Source organism: Entelurus aequoreus, linkage group LG13 (assembly GCF_033978785.1).
Source record: "Entelurus aequoreus isolate RoL-2023_Sb linkage group LG13, RoL_Eaeq_v1.1, whole genome shotgun sequence".
NCBI classification, from domain to species: domain Eukaryota; kingdom Metazoa; phylum Chordata; class Actinopteri; order Syngnathiformes; family Syngnathidae; genus Entelurus; species Entelurus aequoreus.
The window spans coordinates 22,018,705-22,038,859 of NC_084743.1; the positions used below are offsets into that span (position 1 = coordinate 22,018,705).

Consider the following 20,155-nt stretch of genomic DNA (forward strand, 5'->3'; position numbering starts at 1 on the left):
AACCAATGTGTGTAAAATCGAGGTTTCACTGTATTTCCATTTCAATTATGTCCAATAGAAAAAAGTGTCAAACCCCTTCAGCAACTCTGTCACATGCATCTTTTATATATTAAAGGCCGCAGTGGTATTAATAACAGTCACCATTCTTACATTATTACTATTAGCAGGCCTGGGCAATTATTTAGACTCGGGAGGCCAAATTTAGAGAAAAAAATGTGTCTGGGGGGCCGATATATCTACCTATGTATACATATACCACAGAACTTTCCTCCAGTAGGTCTTATCTTTGTCCATGTGATGTCAGATGCAACAAAAATTGAGCTGTTTGGCCACAATACCCAGCAATATGTTTGGAGGAGAAAAGGTGAGGCCTTTAATCACAGGAACACCATTCCCACCGTCAAGCATGGTGGTGGTAGTATTATGCTCTGGACCTGTTTTGCTTCCAATGGAACTGGTGCTTTAAATGGGACAATGAAAAAGGAGGATTACCTCCAAATTCTTCAGGACAACCTAAAATCATCAGCCTGGAGGTTGGGTCTTGGGCGCAGTTGGGTGTTCCAACAGGACAAGGACCCCAAACACATGTCAAAAGTGGTATGGCTAAATCAGGCTAGAATGAAGGTTTTAGAATGGCCTTCACAAAGTCCTGACTTAAACGTGTGGACAATGCTGAAGAAACAAGTCCATTTCAGAAAACCAACACATTTAGCTGAACTGCACCAATTTTGTCAAGAGGAGTGGTCAAAAATTCAACCAGAAGCTTGTGGATGGCTACCAAAAGCGCCTTATTGCAGTGAAACTTGCCAAGGGACATTTAAACCAAATATTAACATTGCTTTATGTATACTTTTGACCAAGCAGATTTGGTCACATTTTCAGTAGACCCATAATAAATCCATAAAAGAACCAAACTTCATGAATGGTTTTTGTGACAACAAGTATGTGCTCCAATCACTCTATCACACAAAAATAAGAGTTGTAGAAATTATTGGAAACTCAAGACAGCCATGAGATTATGTTCTTTACAATTCTATGTAAAGTTTTGGTCGCAACTGTATATATTTATGTAAGCTGTGAAAATCTTGGGTCCTATTTTTTGGAACACTAATACAAAACCTCACAATAATGTCTGATTGAATGCTAAAAACGTTATGACAGACCGCCTTAAGAAACGGAATGGAATTTAATTTGTTTTTACTGAATGAGAATGTACATGAAAATAAAGAATGTGGGATTTACAATATTAACTATGAACGATAAAACACTGAATATTGACAACATATGAACGTCACACCCCCTCTCGATCGACATATCTTACAATGAAGCAAAACGCAACAAAAATGCAACAAACACAGCGAAATATGAAAAAAAAAAACACCTACTATCTGATACATCACTAAGCTTTAGAAAATTATTGTAAAAATCTCTTTCCGCGTCTGTCCCTGACACCCGCATTTCAGGCTGGCCGCTCTGGAAACAGTCTATGGAAACGCTCCCCACCCACACTGCTTGGTGCCTCGTCTGAGCTGATGTGACTTAGATGACCATAGTAACTAGTATATCATGCAAAAGTGCAGATTCCAACCATTGAAATACTTTGTATAGTTCAAGACTCACGGTCATTTGAAAACATCACTGCACATCATAATGGCGGCTTTTGTTTCCATCTTAAAGATTTAAAAAAATAATAATTTGGGAATGTCCGGCGAGCCAGATTGAAAAGCTGGCCTTAATTTGCCCAGATCTGCCCTATAGAGTAGCGATAATTGAACTGTACACGACTGAAAACAACATCATTTTAACTACCAAACCCTATCTGTTCAAAATGACACATTAACCATGCCTGACAACAGTCAAAAGTGATCATTTTTAGGGCAACAAGGGTTACTGGAAAATGCTTGCTTTTCAAATTACTGTTCAAGTTTTCCGGATTCTGTGGAAGACTCGCGGAAATTGCCCTTGTCTACGAATGAATTAGCAAATCTCCCGGATTCTGCTTTTTTTGAGCACATATGAAATATTATAACTTTTGTCCGGATGTTAAAAGGATGACGATGAAGGGGTTGATAAATAATCACTTTATTAAAATTAGCAAAAAATGACATTCACAAAGTGGCCCTCTACCATAGTATCCCGATTCTCTTTTCCCTGTGCTCACAAGTCAGGACGCATATAAGGACTATCGGAAAATACAACTCCCAAAAAGAAAGGAACAATCACAAAGGCGCCTATTTTGAAGAATGCACATTCACATTCATACAATCCACACCAGTGTTAATAAAAATATGCGATTGAGTTTGACACCCCCGTCCATGCTACAGGAGATACTCCTTCAAATTTTTAACAAATCGCAGGTCGACCAGAGTCCTAGAATGGACTGTGTATATATCAGGGGTTCGGCTATATAGAAGATCCTACAGAAAAACGTAACTATTAGCATTTTAACTGCTTTCTTGCATTCTCAAGTTAGCCCCTTTGTTAACCAGTGACAGCTCCAAGGCCAAGCAGACAGTCACTGAATGGTGTAGTGCTGGGTTTATGGTACTAGTTTGGCCTTTTCAAAAAGGCCTCTTCTTATTTAGAGTACATTCCAAGATGGGGCACCGCCACTGTGACTCCCTGCGGAGTAAGCTGTATACAGCGTGAGTGCGTATTTGCGGAGCATTGGGGAAACCTTTGACCATCTGGGAAGTCACAGTTTTACAGACTTTACATCATCACGATTTAAATAGCAATTCCCAACTGGTGGATTAGGAATTTGTTGAGCTTCTCAAAAATGACATTACAAATTAGAATTTAAGACAATTGTGTCTGACTTTGATATCAAAATATTTGAAACAGGTGACTTCCACAGTGTTGTTTACTCAATACACTGGTTTATTGAATACATTATTTTTGTGGTCTATTTAGTAGAATGTTACTTTATACATGCAATTATAATGCTTCTAATCATGCCCTTTGCAATTTGTAACATGTACATTGATGTTCAAAGAATAGAATACGATTACAAAACATCCTAATAGACCTTCAGGAAGGGGAAACAATTCCTTCCTACAAGTTACAAAAAGCAATGCTTCAGGTTTGTCAATGATGATAACTCAGTTTCAAGCAGGAGTGACTGTCTTGTTACTGCCGGGATTCTGAAATAAAATACTCATAAAATAAAGGAAACAGTTCCTGTCCATTGTTTACTTTTACGATCACAACTGATACAATCAAATGTGTTTTGTTCCAAGACTTCAAATCACCAAGTTCAAGTGCAAGAAACCCTCTCCTAAGTACTACTACATATACTGTATATATATATATACACACACATATATACATATATATGTACATATACAATGTATATGTACATATATATGTATAAATGTGTGTATATCTACATATATATCTATTTATATGTGTATATATGTATATATACATATATACACACACACACACACATATATATATATATATATATATATATATATATATATATATATATATATATATATATATATATATATATATATATATATATGTATGTGTGTGTATATATGTGTACATATATATCTGTATATATGTGTATATATATATATATACATATATACACACACACACACACATATATATATATATATATATATATATATATATATATATATATATATATATATATGTGTGTGTGTACATATATATATGTATATATATATATATATATATATATATATATATATATATATGTATATATATATATATATATATATATATGTGTGTGTGTACATATATATATGTATATATATATATATATATATATATATATATATATATATATATATATATATATATATATATATATATATACAGATATATATATATATATATATATATACATATACATATATATATATATATATATATATATATATATATACATATATATATATATATATATATATATATATATATATATATATATATATATATATATATATATATATATATATATATATATATATATATATATATATATATATATATATATACAGTGGGGCAAAAAAGTATTTAGTCAGCCACCCATTGACAATCAATGGGTGGCTGACTAAATACTTTTTTGCCCCACTGTATATACAGATATATAGGTACACATATATACACACACACATATATATATATATATAAATATACATGTGTATATATATATAAATATATATACATATATACACATATAAATAGATATATATATATGTATATATACACACATATATACATATATATGTACATATACATTTATATATATATATATATATATATATATATATATATATATATATATATATATATATATATATATATATATATACATATATATTCATATACACATATATATATATATATATATATATATATATATATATATATATATATATATATATATATATATATATATATATATATATATATATATATATATATACGTGTATATATGTGTATACACATATATACACATATATACGAATTACCCATTTATATTGTTATAAATTATTTGCATATATCATGTCTTATTCTTTTATGACATGGTCTGTAATTAAATGACATAGAAGTGATTGGGTATTAAGCCCCTAAGCTGTCATACCTACTTGTTTAATAACAAAGAAATTGCTCAGAAATACGATTAAAATATCCAAAAACAGCGTTACAATGAGGCGAGATTACCCGTACTGTGCTGTAGGTTAGGGTGACCAAATCAACTCCTCCTCAGCCGGGATGTAAAGAGCCGGTCATAAACTTCCCCTGAGCTAACTGTAAACAAACATGGCCCGATCGTGAGGGACTTCTTCACTGTTTCAAAGGAAAGCATTTCATGTACCAAATGTTCTGCAAACATTCCACAAGGAGGGAGAAAAAAACATTGGGCTTAAACGCACCAAACCTTATCAGCCACCTTTTGAAAGCCGACAAAGATATAAATGATAAAATTAAAAAATTAAAAAGATAGGGATAAGTTATTGTATTTGTCTTGAGAAACAATAGGTTGGTATCAGATTGAAAAAAATCCCTAATTACAAATGAGAAAAGCAAATATGTAAAGAGGGGAAATATATTTTGACTAAAGTTCACCAAGCTTAACCATGGGTTCCTAAACAGAAAACTTGGGGATGCAGGACAACTTGTCAGAACAAGCAAAAACTTGGGTTTGGCACATTTTTAGACTACAGAGTAGTAACCAAATCGCTTAGAAGCCGCTAAATTAAATCAAAATATACACTTAGATACTGTATAAGGACATCACTATATAACACAAACTAAGACTCATAATCTTCCAGATTATATAAACATGCTACAATGTTCAAAATGTTACCAATGCTAACATTCCAAACTTGTAGTTCAAACAAATATGTCAAAAAACCTAGCAACTTGCAAGAGTCAAGGTGTGCAAACAGACGTGCAGAATAATAGCAATAAAATGTGTATTATTCATGCATATTTGTGTGCGTCTGCAGGTCCAATGGCCGGAAGGAGCAAACAACATGCAGTTTAATGGACAAGGGAACAAATAGACGCAGCTGATTATGAATTACAACCTATCATGCCGTTGTAGACAGACTAGGGCTGGGCGATATATCGAGTTTGTAAGATATATCGATACATTTTTAAACAAGATATTCATTAAGAAAATATCGTAATATCGATATAATTTATTTCACGTTAAAATGTGTTGTGTTCCTTCCCACTCCCTCGCATGGGCTACTAAACCCCTGCCCTTCCTCCTTCCAAGACGTGCTTGCACGTATAAGAACATCCACGATTGGTTGGTTGTTTACTATGATGAGTCACGATTGGTTGACATTAGGACAAAACATTAGGGATAGGCCAATCAGAGGCAAGATAGGGCGGGTCATGGAACCAGGAAGGGAAATCACAACAGACATCCCAAAGGACGACAAGAGAGTCGTGGAAAAGAAAGAGAATACCGTATTTTTCAGAGTATAAGTCGCTCCGGAGTATAAGTCGCACCGGCCGAAAATGCATAATAAAGAAGGAAAAAACATATATAAGTCGCACTGGAGTATAAGTCGCATTTTTGGGGGAAATTTATTTGATAAAACCCAACACCAAGAATAGACATTTGAAAGGCAATTTAAAATAAAGAATAGTGAACAACAGGCTGAATAAGAGTACGTTATATGACGCATAAATAACCAACTGAGAACGTGCCTGGTATGTTAACGTAACATATTATGGTAATAGTCATTCAAATAACTATAACATATAGAACATGCTATACGTTTACCAAACAATCTGTAACTCCTTATCGCTAAATCCGATTAAATCTTATACGTCTAGTCTCTTACGTGAATGAGCTAAATAATATTATTTGATTTTTTACGGTTATGTGTTAATAATTTCACACATAAGTCGCTCCTGAGTATAAGTCGCACCCCCGGCCAAACTATGAAAAAAACTGCGACTTATAGTCCGAAAAATACGGTATATTCAAGCGGGCGATTTATATATTAAAAAAACTAGTGGAAGATGGCAAAGGGGTTCTCTTCTTTAGATGTTTCTTTTAGCGATGTAGACCACGTCCAGGAAACCCACGATGTGTCTACATGGCCACATTTGGACAAATGTATGCGTCTGGATAAAACATTCATTTGAGTTGTTTACTATGTAAACCCGAATTAAAACTGTTCTTTAGTTGCCAAACCGGGCATATTTCGCAGAAAAAATGCTGCCAAAAATGTATGGCGAAGTGAGGAAGATCATAGCCGAACCATTAAGTCAAGTCCTTTAGTTGGCGCTGACCAGAACTGTACATGTGTGACAGTCCATTACATCGTCGACTGGGAATTAAAAAGTGCCTGCCTGCAAGTTTGATACATTTTGTATTATTTGCACAGCAACTTATTTATTTTATGTAAAAATACTATTTTTCTATTTTATTTATGTTATGTAATTCTGTGTTTCTTAAACAGTTTATTTTCTGTGCTGTTAATACCCATCTTGACTAACTGGTTAATAAAAGTGCCACTGACTGTTGTCATTCACTTCAATTTCAGTGAATCTCGCTCAAAAATGAATATCTTTATATAAATATTTTCACCGGAAAAATGTATCGAGATATATGTCGAATATCGAGTTTAAGTAAAAATATATCGAGATGTACTGTTTCGTCTATATCGCCCAGCCCTAAGACAGACCATTCCACAACGTAAAAAAACCCCCACCAAAGCATGCTTTATGTAATTGGAATAATCTTGTTGTGTATGGGGTTAGTTATTTGGGGTGCTGCCTGGGATCAAAGACAAACTGGGGGACAGGGATTTTAAAACTGGTTAAAATGAGTACCAAGTTTGTATTCATTGAAATCAGCCATTACCTTCCGGGTTTAAAACAGACAAGCACTGATACCCATCATACTTGTCTTCGGGAAGATTTTCGCACTTCATAGGGAGGTGTCCCTCGTCCAGGACCGTCCAGCAACTGTCCTTTAAAACTTCGCAAAAATTTCGGCAAGGCAACACCGACATTGGAGAGCTACAGTTTGGTAGCAAAAGAAGGCAGAAAAACATCTCCATATCATGGTGACAGTTTGACCTCAACAACCAAGCCCAGTCATTTAGGAGCATTTGGACTGCCTCAATACTGGTCTGGTTGAGGTGATTGGGCACAACAAACTTCTCACCAGCCATGGACGAACAGAAGGGAAGGGTAGTATTCAGCATTAAGCAATGTGGGGTTTTACTTGTAGCTTCTGGTTTAGATGAGTCTTTGTCATTTCCGGCTGGTGCCCAACTTTCCGTAAACGCACTGGTGTTTGAAGGGCTTTGATTAGGTTTTAACTGACTTTCTGGTGTTGATGTTAAGATCTGGCTAGGTTTCACTGTCCTGCTAGTTGGAAAAGCCTGATTATTGACTTGGTGCTGGCTAGATAGGGGTAATATTGCACCGCCTGATTGCCTGCTAGCTATAGGTGGTTGTACAATTAATATACCTGCCGTTTCTAATGTAGGAAATACACTAGGTGTTTTCATTCTAGAGTTATGTGGATTTTCTGTAGAATCAACTGCATCAGAGTGGAGGATTTCCACTTTTTGCATCTCCTCGGGTACCAGAACAGTTTCTGAAGATTTCCTGCTAACAACCTGGTTTAATAAATCTGCAATATCAGCTTTTTCACGTGAATGAGCTGTCAAATCAGAATGATTTGCATTCCAATTTAAGCTACCCCCATCAACATTATCACTCTCCTCAGTGCTATGACTTCTGAACTCAGCACTCTTTTGAAACGTCGGATCATTAACTTCAGCAAGTACACTTCCCCCACTGGCAAACCTATGGCGGTTACTGGGCACTAATGACTTATTTGGGTTTTCTACAAACACCCTTTGTGTTTCAAACCCAGACTCTTTGCTGATTGCATCCTGTTTGGAAAATTCAGATTCTAAAAGAAGACCTGAACCCTCATGTGCAAATTTAGACCCGAATCCAAGTTCTGAAAAAGCATGATTGGATCCCGCAGAACCTATAGCTTTGAGTGAGGAAATGTTATTACCAGGTTCACTTGTGATTGGCAAAATCGTTGTTGTGCCCTTGTCTGATGTGTGATCAATCTCCACTGTCGGTGTAATGGTAGTCAGCTGAGGAGCTTGAGTCTCTTGCCAAGGCGGGGTAACACTTTGGTTTGTCCGTCTGTCTTCCGAGACCTCTGCTCTAGCATTTTCAATATGCTCGGTAGGTACTTCTCCACTACCAACTGGACTGCCAGAACCTTCACGATCCACTAACGGAGCCAAAGTAGTGGTCCGAGTCCAAGGCCATAACCAGGCATCAGAGAATTCCACGCAAAGCGTCAACAAAAACAAAATCCCACAAATGGTCCTCATCCTGGGCATATTGTTGAGCACATCCACCTGTTTGATCAGACTCCCTGAGTGTACTGTGACATACCCTGACAGCCACTACTCTCCATACACACACACTCACACACACATACACACACACCACCACACACACAAACTAGTGATGTCTCTTCAGTCTCTCAAGTCTGCAGGAGACAAGTGAAGAGTATCCATTCAAAATAGTAAAGAGGGAGAGCAAGACAAGCTGAGCTCCTTATTGGCTGCCCTGACAATATTTCCCCCTCGCAACTCCTCCTCCTTTTGTCAGTGAAAAGTGATCTCCCGCTGACCTATACCTTAGAATTATGTCAGTCTTTCTTTTCAGAGCGCAGTACGAATGCTTGAAAAAATTACTATTTGTTAAAACTAGAAACAGGGATTTATTTGTCAATGTGAGTGTGGTTATTTGTTAATATATGTGACCAGTGATTGGCTGTACTGTGCATCTTTCTCTAATTTAGCTGTAATAGGCTCAAGCTCATCTGTGACCTCCAACAGGATGAAACAAATGTTTGGTTTTATACCTTGGGTGCATACAGTCTGAGGGGTCCATGTGAAAGGCTCCTATACCACATGTATTCTTGTTCAAACACCATCCAGGCTTTATTTTCCAGTACAGACAATGGGATGTGTTGACAGACAACCTGGACGTCAGCCAGAAGCAGCTTGAGTGATAAAAGGAACGCATGGCGTCTTTCATAAAAAGGATCCCACTCTGTGCATACATACAGAGAAGTTGACAGGAAACCCTCCATTACTATCAAGTGTCCGTGAAAAATGGCAAAGATAAACAAACTGCATCTTATCGGAGACGAGACCAGAGCTCAGTTTTCATCTCAAGGACAGTAGTGTTTTGTATCCAAATCGGATACTTAAAAGGAATCTGTTTACTCCAAATCTGGTCTGAACAACAACTTTGAGGACATTTAAAATCAAAGCAAGTCAAATAATATATATCACCCATGCACGAAACAGGTTGTGGTAAAATGTGCCAGAGTCAAAAGCTAAAGTCTTTATAAACTAGTTGCTGTTACATTCAGTCAGCCATGAACAAACATTTGTCAGTCTGTAAACCTAAATAAACAATGTGTATAGTTGGGATTGGTTACTAAACATTTAGGTAATAAACGCTGCCTTTTTGATAATGATTAGCCTAAAACTTCAGTCTCTGAATTCCTTTGGTTCACGATATTATTCAAACAGAAAGGGCCTATAGGATATTATAAGGAGAAAGCTTGAGAAAGCCCCACATTTCCACAAACATAAACAAATATATGCTCACAAGGGTTTTGGCTTAGGTGCTCAAGTGGACATCTCTCATCCTAAAAATTATTATACTGCAATATTGCAAGAGGTTTTTTTTCCATACGAAAATCTCCAATCCTCTATGAAAAAAACAAACGGCATTAAAAAAACGCAAGCATGAGACGCCAAAGAAAATCAATTGAATTTGTTTTAATCAACCCTTTAAAGGGGCACTGTTATGCAAAATCAACTATTATTACCAATCTGACCTGTTTTTGTGTATTTAGAATCTGCATAGGTCTCGATATTTTGAAATGAAACCATGGAGGCATTGTGAAGATATTTATAAAATAATGTTGCCTTCCTTTATACTTCGACTAAGGCCATGTCCACACAAACACAGATACCTAATAAACGCATAATTATTTATGCGTTTAGGTCTCTTGTGCACACGCAAACGCATACTATTGTCCTCAAAAACGCAGACTTCTGCAAACGCTGGCCTAAGTGAAGATTTCCAAAACTCTCCGCTTAGCGTATGCGTGTACACAGCACAAACGGAGAGTTGTACTCCTCTGCCAACGTCACAGCTGTGCGCTGTTATTTCCAAAGCTCAACAACACTGCCTTGCTGCCTTTAAACACACTATAAGAGGACTTACTGTATTGTATTTTCCAGACTATAAAGCGCAATTAAAATCTTTATTTTTTCACAAAACTCGACTTTGCGCCTTATAACCTGGTGCGCCTAATGTAAGGAATAAGTTTGGTTGAGCTTACCCACCACGAAGCTATTTTATTTGGTACATGGTGTAATGATAAGTGTGACAGTCAGACATAAGAGATAAGTGTAGTACACAACATCAACATGTTAAATGTTCCATTGAAAATATAGAACTTTACACAGGGCGCTCAAAAATCTATCAAAATGTTTTAGTACGACTTTGGTAAGCTATGAAGCCACACCGCTTGAAGGATTGTCGGCGCATTAAACGTACAAGTATTATTATGGTGTGTGCATAAGGTAAGACATATTATCTGGCGTTTTGTTTTGCAATATTATGCAAAAGCTACTTTTCTTACCTTCTGGTACATGCTGATCTGTATTTGGGATCTGCATACGTCCTGAAAAATTGTGCGCATCCGCGCCCACAAGCTTTTTGTTTTTCATCTATCTTCTTGTTATGTGGCATTCATCCTCCGCTGACCAATAGGTACAAAAAGTTGGGTTTGCATAATATATTGAAACAAAACGCCAGATAATGTCTCCAAATAGGTGCCATTTTGGAGTCCTTATGCACACAACACAATAACACCCGAAAATTGAAGCACAGTACGTCTGAATACGGTAGCCGTACCGTGCCAACAATCCATCAAGCGGTGCGGCTTCGTAGCTTACCAAAGTCGTACTAAAAAATGTTGACCAATTTTTAAGAGCCGTGTTTAATGTTCTATATTCTCAATGAAACATCAACGTTTTGGTGTGGCTTGCTCACGAGTACTTGCGCGTGTCGTTTATTGAACAGGCATCAACCTGCAATCAACACATTGTGTGACTGCCATCTGCTGGTCAACTTATCATTACAGCATGTACCAAATAAAATAGCTATTAGGTCAGTAAGCGCAACCAGAATTATTACGTACTTTAGGCGCACCGGGTTATAAGGCGCAATGTTGATTTTTTGAGAAAATGAAAGGATTTTAAGTGCGCCTTATATTCAAACAAGGAAATCAGAGACAATTTACTCACGCATTTGTTCACAAAGTGGTGACCCTCGCCCCCATCCTTGTTTGTGAATGACTGAGCATTTCATGGAAGCTGCTTTTATGCCCAATCATGGCACCCACCTGTTCCCAATTAGCATGTTCACCTGTGGGATGTTCCAAATAAGTGTTTGATGAGCATTCCTCAACTTTCTCAGTCTTTTTTTGGCACTTGTGCCAGCTTTTTTGGAAACATGTTGCAGGCATCAAATTCCAAACGAGCAAATATTTGCAAAAAATAACAACGTTTTCCAGTTCGAACATTAAGTATCTTGTCTTTGAAGTCTATTCAATTGAATATAGGTTGAAAAGGATTTGGAAATCATTGTATTCTGTTTTTATTTACCATTTACACAACTTCACTGGTCTTGTGTTTTGTAGATGCTAAATTAATTTTGTCAACTTAAAATAAATATTACTGAAACAATAGGGAGATGTAATATTTAATTACATTTATTGATGAGGTTTGGGTTTTTACTATGACATAATTTTTTAAAACGGACCCTACACAGTTTTAATTGAAGATCCCTGATCCACAGAACGGCTTAATGTTTTCTACTTCAGAGTGGAACCTGTCAGCTTACTGCGAGGTTTGTTCCCCGGGGATGCAAACGGACTGCTCCGGACAAGGCGTGCAGGTAAAAACATGATTTAATTTTCCAATTTACAAAACAAAGGCAAGCGTGCCTATCGCATGCAGAAGCTAAGGCAAAAACTTAGGGCAGGAAACATGGAACTATAGACATGAAACCTCACGAAACTGTGGCATGAAATGAAAGAAGACATACGTAGACAAGGCTGCGTGAAGCAAATACTTAGCACAAACTATGGACATGGAATACTCAGGGAACTGTGGCATGAAACTAACACGACTTACGTGGCAAGGCATGAGGCAAAACAATGACGCCAGGCCGACTGGCTGGCAGAGGCAGGCTTAAATAATGGCTCTGATTAGAGACAGGTGAGCGTCCCGAACACCAGAGGCAGGTGAAAACAATAAGTAACCATGGAAACAACCACAGGAGGTGCACAAACAGGAACTCAAGGAGTCCAAAATTAACAGAACATAACAAAAACCTGATCCGTACCACGGATCATGACAGGAACCAAGTGGGGAGTAAGCGAGGAGTATGCTAACACTGTCAGTCCACAGACTTTTGATGTCGCAATGCTGCAAAACCTCAACTTCTAACATCACCGAGCCAATATTTTGAGTTCCCCCAAAGTAAACACAATGAGTGATCTGTTTATTTAAAACAAAATGCCAATAAAAACAAATGCATTTTTCCAGACGAGGCTTTCACATATATTTTTTCTGCCCAGTTCATAAAATAGGGAGCTCAGCTGGAAAACACCTTCAAAAACTACCGAATTTAATCGTCTTTCCGATTCTTTCAAGTCTACCCCACCGACTCCAAACGACAGGAGTAATTACAACACAAGCTGAAGATTTCCTGTTTTCAAGAGGTGGCATTTGGGATTGAAAGAGATAATTAGGGCTGGAATACTTGAAAGCTTTCCAGTATGTGAAGGCCAGAAGAGAGGTTTTACTGTCCTCCGTCTGCTGGGGATCGCGGTGTGAGACCATCTCCCACATGCCAAACATTAAACAAGGAGTTGTCATGGTTCAGTGAGAGTTTGGCTAACATTTAATTGGTTCATGTGCCGGCAACAGCAGTGTTGCGTGTTCGACACTCGTGTGCAGCCCAGGAAAAAGGTAATCATTGAAGGACTTTCTTTAAATTGAGTTCAAATCCCCTGCTAACTGGGGACCAGAATGTCAGCACTTTTAAAGAGTCTTCTACTACAAACCGACAAAAAGTGTTTAATTGTATAACTGGATGACTTCATATATGCCTCATAGCGTAGTCCACCTGAAAGGTATTCTCAGAAAATATTACATGTTTCTATTACTGTGTCTGTTACTACAGGATAAATATACATAAATATATATACAAAAGTTTGTATATACTTAAAGGCCTACTGAAACCCACTACTACCGACCACGCAGTCTGATAGTTTATATATCAATGATGAAATCTTTACATTGCAACACATGCCAATACGGCCAGGTTAACTTATAAGGTGCAATTTTAAATTTCCCGCTAAACTTCCGGTTGAAAACGTCTATGTATGATGACGTATGCGCGTGACGTCGATGGTTGAAACGGAAGTATTCGGACACATTGTATCCAATACAAAAAGCTCTGTTTTCATCGCAAAATTCCACAACATTCTGGACATTTGTGTTGGTGAATCTTTTGCAATTTGTTTAATGAACAATGAAGACTGCAAAGAAGAAAGCTTTAGGTGGGATCGGTGTATTAGCGGCTGGCTGCAGCAACACAACCAGGAGGACATTGACTTGGATAGCAGACGCGCTATCCGACGCTAGCCGCCGACCGCATCGATGATCGAGTGAAGTCCTTTGTCGCTCCGTCGACGCTGGAACGCAGGTGAGCACGGGTGTTGATGAGCAGATGAGGGCTGGCTGGCGTAGGTGGATAGCTAATGTTTTTAGCATAGCTCTGTGAGGTCCCGTTGCTAAGTTAGCTTCAATGGCGTCGTTAGCAACAGCATTGTTAAGCTTCGCCAGGCTGGAAAGCATTAACCGTGTAGTTACAGGTCCATGGTTTAATAGTATTGTTGATTTTCTGTCTATTCTTCCAGTCAGGGGTTTATTTCTTTTGTTTCTATCTGCAGTTAAGCCCGATGCTATCACGTTAGCTCCGTAGCTAAAGTGCTTCGCCGATGTATTGTCGTGGAGATAAAAGTCACTGTGAATGTCCATTTCGCGTTCTCGACTCTCATTTTCAAGAGGATATAGTATCCGAGGTGGTTTAAAATACAAATCCGTGATCCACAATAGAAAAAGGAGAGAGTGTGGAATCCAATGAGCCAGCTTGTACCTAAGTTACGGTCAGAGCGAAAAAAGATGCGTCCTGCACTGTACTCTAGTCCTTCACTCTCACGTACCTCATCCACAAATTTTTCATCCTGGCTCAAATTAATGGGGTAATTGTTGCTTTCTCGGTCCGAATCGCTCTCGCTGCTGGTGCCGGTACCAAATTTAGATCATTTTCGGTACTTTGATACTTTTCTAAATCAAAGGGCACCACAAAAATTGCATTTTTGGCTTTATTTTAACAACAAATCTTAGGGTACATTAAACATATGTTTATTATTGCAATTTGGTCCTTAAATAAAATAGTGAACATAGTAGACAACTTGGGTTAGGGTTAGGGGAAGCTAGGGGGGCTCGACTGCGGATTTTGTGGATCGGTGGAGGAAATATTTCGAAGACCTCCTCAATCCCACCAACACGTCTTCCTATGAGGAAACAGTGCCTGGGGAATCTATGATGGGCTCTCCTATTTCTGGGGCTGGGGTTGCCAAGGTAGTTAAAAAGCTCCTCGGTGGCAAGGCCTCCGGGGGTGGATGAGATCTGCCCGAGTTCCTTAAGTCTCTGGATGCTGTGGGGCTGTCTTGGTTGACAAGACTCTGCAACATCGGGGCGGTACCTCTGGATTGGCAGACCAGGGTGGTGGTTCCTCTCTTTGAGAAGGGGAACCGGAGGGTGTGTTCCAACTATCGTGAGATCACCCTCCTCAGCCTTCCCGGTAAGGTCTATTCAGGTGTACTGGAGAGGAGGCTACGCCGGATAGTCGAACCTCGGATTCAGGAGGAACAGTGTGGTTTTTGTCCTGGTCGTGGAACTGTGGACCAGCTCTATACTCTCGGCAGGGTCGTTGAGGGTGCATGGGAGTTTGCCCAACCAGTCTACATGTGCTTTGTGGACTTGGAGAAGGCATTCTGGGGGTGAAGTCTTGTGGGGAGTGCTCAGAGAGTATGGGGTATCGGACTGTCTGATTGTGGCGGTCCGCTCCCGGTATGATCAGTGTCAGAGCTTGGTCCGCATTGCCAACAGTAAGTCGGACCCGTTTCCAGTGAGGGTTGGACTCCACCAAGGCTGCCCTTTGTCACCGATTCTGTTCATAACTTTTACGGACAGAATCTCTAGGCGCAGTCAGGATGTAGAGGGGATCTGGTTTGGTGGCTGCAGGATTATGTCTCTGGTTTTTGCAGATGATGTGGTCCTGATGGCCTCATCGGGCCAGGATCTTCAGCTCTCGCTGGATCGGTTCGCAGCTGAGTGTGAAGCGACTAGGATGGGAATCAGCACCTCCAAGTCCGAGTACACGGTTCTCGCCCGGAAAAGGGTGTAGTGCCATCTCCGAGTTGGGGAGGAGATCTTGCCCCAAGTGGAGGAGTTCAAGTACCTCGTAGTCTTTTTCACAAGTGAGGGAAGAGCGGATCGGTGCGGCATCTTCAGTAATGCGGACGCTGTATCGATCCGTTGTGGTGAAGAAGGAGCTGAGCTGGAAGGCAAAGCTCTCAAATTACCGATCGATCTACGTTCCCATCCTCACCTATGGTCATGAGCTTTGGGTTATGACCGAAAGGACAAGATCACGGGTACGAGCGGCCGAAATGAGTTTCCTCCGCTGGGTGGCGAGGCTCTCCCTTTGATTGATTGATTGAGACTTTTATTAGTAGGTTGCACAGTGAAGTACATATTCCGTACAATTGACCACTAAATGGTAACACCCGAATAAGTTTTTCAACTTGTTTAAGTCGGGGTCCAAATCCTTAGAGATAGGGTGAGAAGCTCTGTCATTCTGGAGGAGCTCAAAGTAAAGCCGCTGCTCCTTCACATCGAGAGGAGCCAGATGAGGTGGTTTGGGCATCTGGTCAGGATGCCACCCGAACGCCTCCCTAGGGAGGCGTTTCGGGCGTGTCCGACCGGTAGGAGGCCACGGGGAAGACCCAGGACACATTGGGAAGACTATGTCTCCCGGCTGGCCTGGGAACGCCTCGGGATCCCCCGGGAGGAGCTGGACGAAGTGGCTGGGAAGAGGGAAGTCTGGGCTTCTCTGCTTAGGCTGCTGCCCCCGCGACCCGACCTCGGATAAGCGGAAGAAAATGGATGGATGTATTTTAATGTTGGTGATTATGGTGGTACTTTGGGGGCCAATTGTTTTTTGAGGTGGTACAAGTTTGACAACCACTGATCTAGACCACAAGGAAGTCTTTTAAATGTAAATTAAAATCACCACAAGTCCCCTTGAAGGTATTGCAGCTGTGGCTTGTCTAATTTGGGGTCTTGACCTTAGCAAGTGGAACCGCTGTCCAAACAGGGAGGCGGGTCCCGAGACGCATGTCACGCAGGTTGAAAAATACAGAAATGTTGATGTCTGGTCCTGGTAGAACTTCGACCATTTTTGAGGGTATCATAGCAGCCCCCTCCCCTCCATCGCCGGTGTTATTTCAGCGAGTGGGGGGTCATTGACCTGTTGCTGCGCGTCACCATGTTCAGCGGTTTTACAAGCTCCGAGGCTCTGGGTTTGAAACGGCACACACAAACAGAGACTGGAAGGAGACGACACATGGCGGACATCAACGTGCGTGCATACTGAGACACACACAAACACGCTCGCACTACAGTCGCACAGCATGTCGCAGCTGTAAACACCGACACAGTGCTGAGACCATATGGTGCAGCACAGATTGCCTGCTTTGATGGATCCAAAATATGTCTTCACTTCATCATCCCTCCACCATTCATGTCTGGAAATAAAATCCGTCATATGACTTCTCCTTCAAGTTGTAGCCATGTTGTAATTATCATCTCGCTGAATAATATACAGTTGAACCCGTTGATGACGACATCCCTGGCGGACTGACAACCGCGTACGTTGACAAAACCAGAGTTAAAACCAAAACTAACCACTTTTTGCACATTTATTTGTGAGTGAGAAGATAAAGAACATTTTTTAACCTATAGCATTTTATTGACATAATTTTTCTCCATTATTACACATTTTGTATTAAATTATTGTATTTTCACATGATATTTTATTAACTTATCTCATCCATTTCTACACAAATAAATGTATGGGAAAACATGCAAAGAGTGGACATTTATCCATGAAAATATGCAGAAAGTGTTGATGATGTGTTTGACCGAGAAACAGCTGAAAGGAGATGACATACATTTAGGGATGTCCGATAATGGCTTTTTGCCGATATCCGATATTCCGATATTGTCCAACTCTTTAATTACCGATACCGATATCAACCGATACCGATATATACAGTCGTGGAATTAACACATTATTATGCCTAATTTGGACCACCAGGTATGGTGAAGATAAGGTCCTGTTTTAAAAAATGAATAAAATAAAATAAGATGAATAAATTGAAAACATTTTCTTGAATAGAAAAGAAAGTAAAACAATATAAAAACTGTTACATAGCAACTAGTAATTAATGGAAATGAGTCAAATTAACTGTTAAAGGTTAGTACTATTAGTGGACCAGCAGCACGCACAATCATGTGTGCTTACAGACTGTATCCCTTGCAGACTGTATTGATATATATTGATATATAATGTAGGAACCACAATATTAATAACAGAAAGAAACAACCCTTTTGTGTGAATGAGTGTGCATGGGGGAAGGAGTGTTTTTTTTGGGTTGGTGCCCTAATTGTAAGTGTATCTTGTGTTTTTTATGTTGATTTAATTAAGAAAAAAAAAAAAAAAAGAAAAAAAACGATACTGATAATAAAAAAAACGACACCGATAATTTCCGATATTACATTTGAAATCATTTATCGGCCGATAATATCGGACATCTCTACATAAAATACTGGTGTAAATATTTTGGCACCTAATAATTCGATCAGCTTACGATTCCTGGGGTGACAACTCCATTCAGAATCAAACCGATTCTTCCAATTTATTATTTGGTATAATAACATGTTAAAGGTTACAAAAGTTCCTTCTGATTGTAGGGAAATGGGCCTAAAATTGTCTTTATGAAAAATAATTATTTATATATACTATATATATATATATATATATATATATATATATATATATATATATATATATATATATATATATATATATATATGTATATATATATATATATATATATATATAAATAATTATATATTTTTTTTTTTTTAGGGTTGTGGGAAAAATCGATTCGAATTCGAATCGCAATTCTCATGTTGTGCGATCCAGAATTGATTCTCATTTTTAAAAAAATCGATTTTTTTTATTTTTATTATTTATTTTTTTATTTTTTATTTTTTTTTAAATAATCAATCCAACAAAACAATACACAGCAATACCATAACAATGCAATCCAATTCCAAAACCAAACCCGACCCAGCAACACTCAGAACTGCAATAAACAGAGCAATTGAGAGGAGACACAAACACGACACAGAACCATCCAAAAGTAGTGAAAAAAAAAAGAATATTATCAACAACAGTATCAATATTAGTTACAATTTCAACATAGCAGCGATTAAAAATCCCTCATTGACATTATCATTAGACATTTATAAAAATAAAAATACAAGAACAATAGTGTCACAGTGGCTTACACTTGCATCGCATCTCATAAGCTTGACAACACACTGTGTCCAATATTTTCACAAAGATAAAATAATTCATATTTTTGGTTCATTCAATAGTTAAAACAAATTTACATTATTGCAATCAGTTGATAAAACATTGTCCTTTACAATTATAAAAGATTTTTTACAAAAATGTACTACTCTGCTTGCATGTCAGCAGACTGGGGTAGATCCTGCTTTTTTTTCCTTTTTTTTTTTTTTTCCGTTTTTGAATCGAGAATCGTTTTGAATTGAAAAAAATCGATTTTGAATCGAATCGTGACCCCAAGAATCGAGCCCTAATATATATATATATATATATATATAAAACGTCCACAGTTTCCAAAAACAATTTGTAATGTGGACTCGTCAGACCACAGAACACTTTTACACTTTGCACCAGTCCATCCCGTCTGAAAGGATTTGCAAATCATTGAGATAGGCTCCAGCACCCCCCGCGACCCCGAAAGGGACAAGCGGTAGAAAACGGATGGATGGATGTATTCTGTTCTTATTTACGATTTACACAATGTGCCAACTTCACTGGTTTTGGGTTTTCAAAGAAAACAAAAAGCCTGCGTATCCAGCTTTGGGGTATTGGCGTTAACATTTCCACTCTTTCTCATTATATTACGCCTGTTTGCTGTTTTATTTCACTTGTGTATGTTTTTTATTCTTTAGTAATAATTTATTTCGAATGTGTCCTGTTTAAAATCAGCCCGCAGGCCGCACTTCAGACACCCCTGTTCTATAGACTATAGGGCCATTCAGCAGCAGACCAA

General features: G+C 38.3%; 1 protein-coding gene across 3 annotated transcripts in view; it reads right to left on the reverse strand.

Moving 5' to 3' along the window:
- Positions 1-20,155, reverse strand: part of col18a1a (collagen type XVIII alpha 1 chain a) — a 209,535-nt gene that overhangs the window by 87,010 nt on the left and 102,370 nt on the right. The window contains exon 1 of one of the 3 annotated variants that reach the window (XM_062067587.1): positions 8,549-9,033. The exons of the other annotated variants lie outside the window; for them this stretch is intronic. Within the exon in view, the coding sequence (XP_061923571.1) occupies positions 8,549-8,888 (340 nt within the window). The 5' untranslated portion in view covers positions 8,889-9,033. Of the gene's footprint in view, positions 1-8,548; positions 9,034-20,155 lie in introns of those variants that run through there. 3 annotated transcript variants of the gene reach the window in all.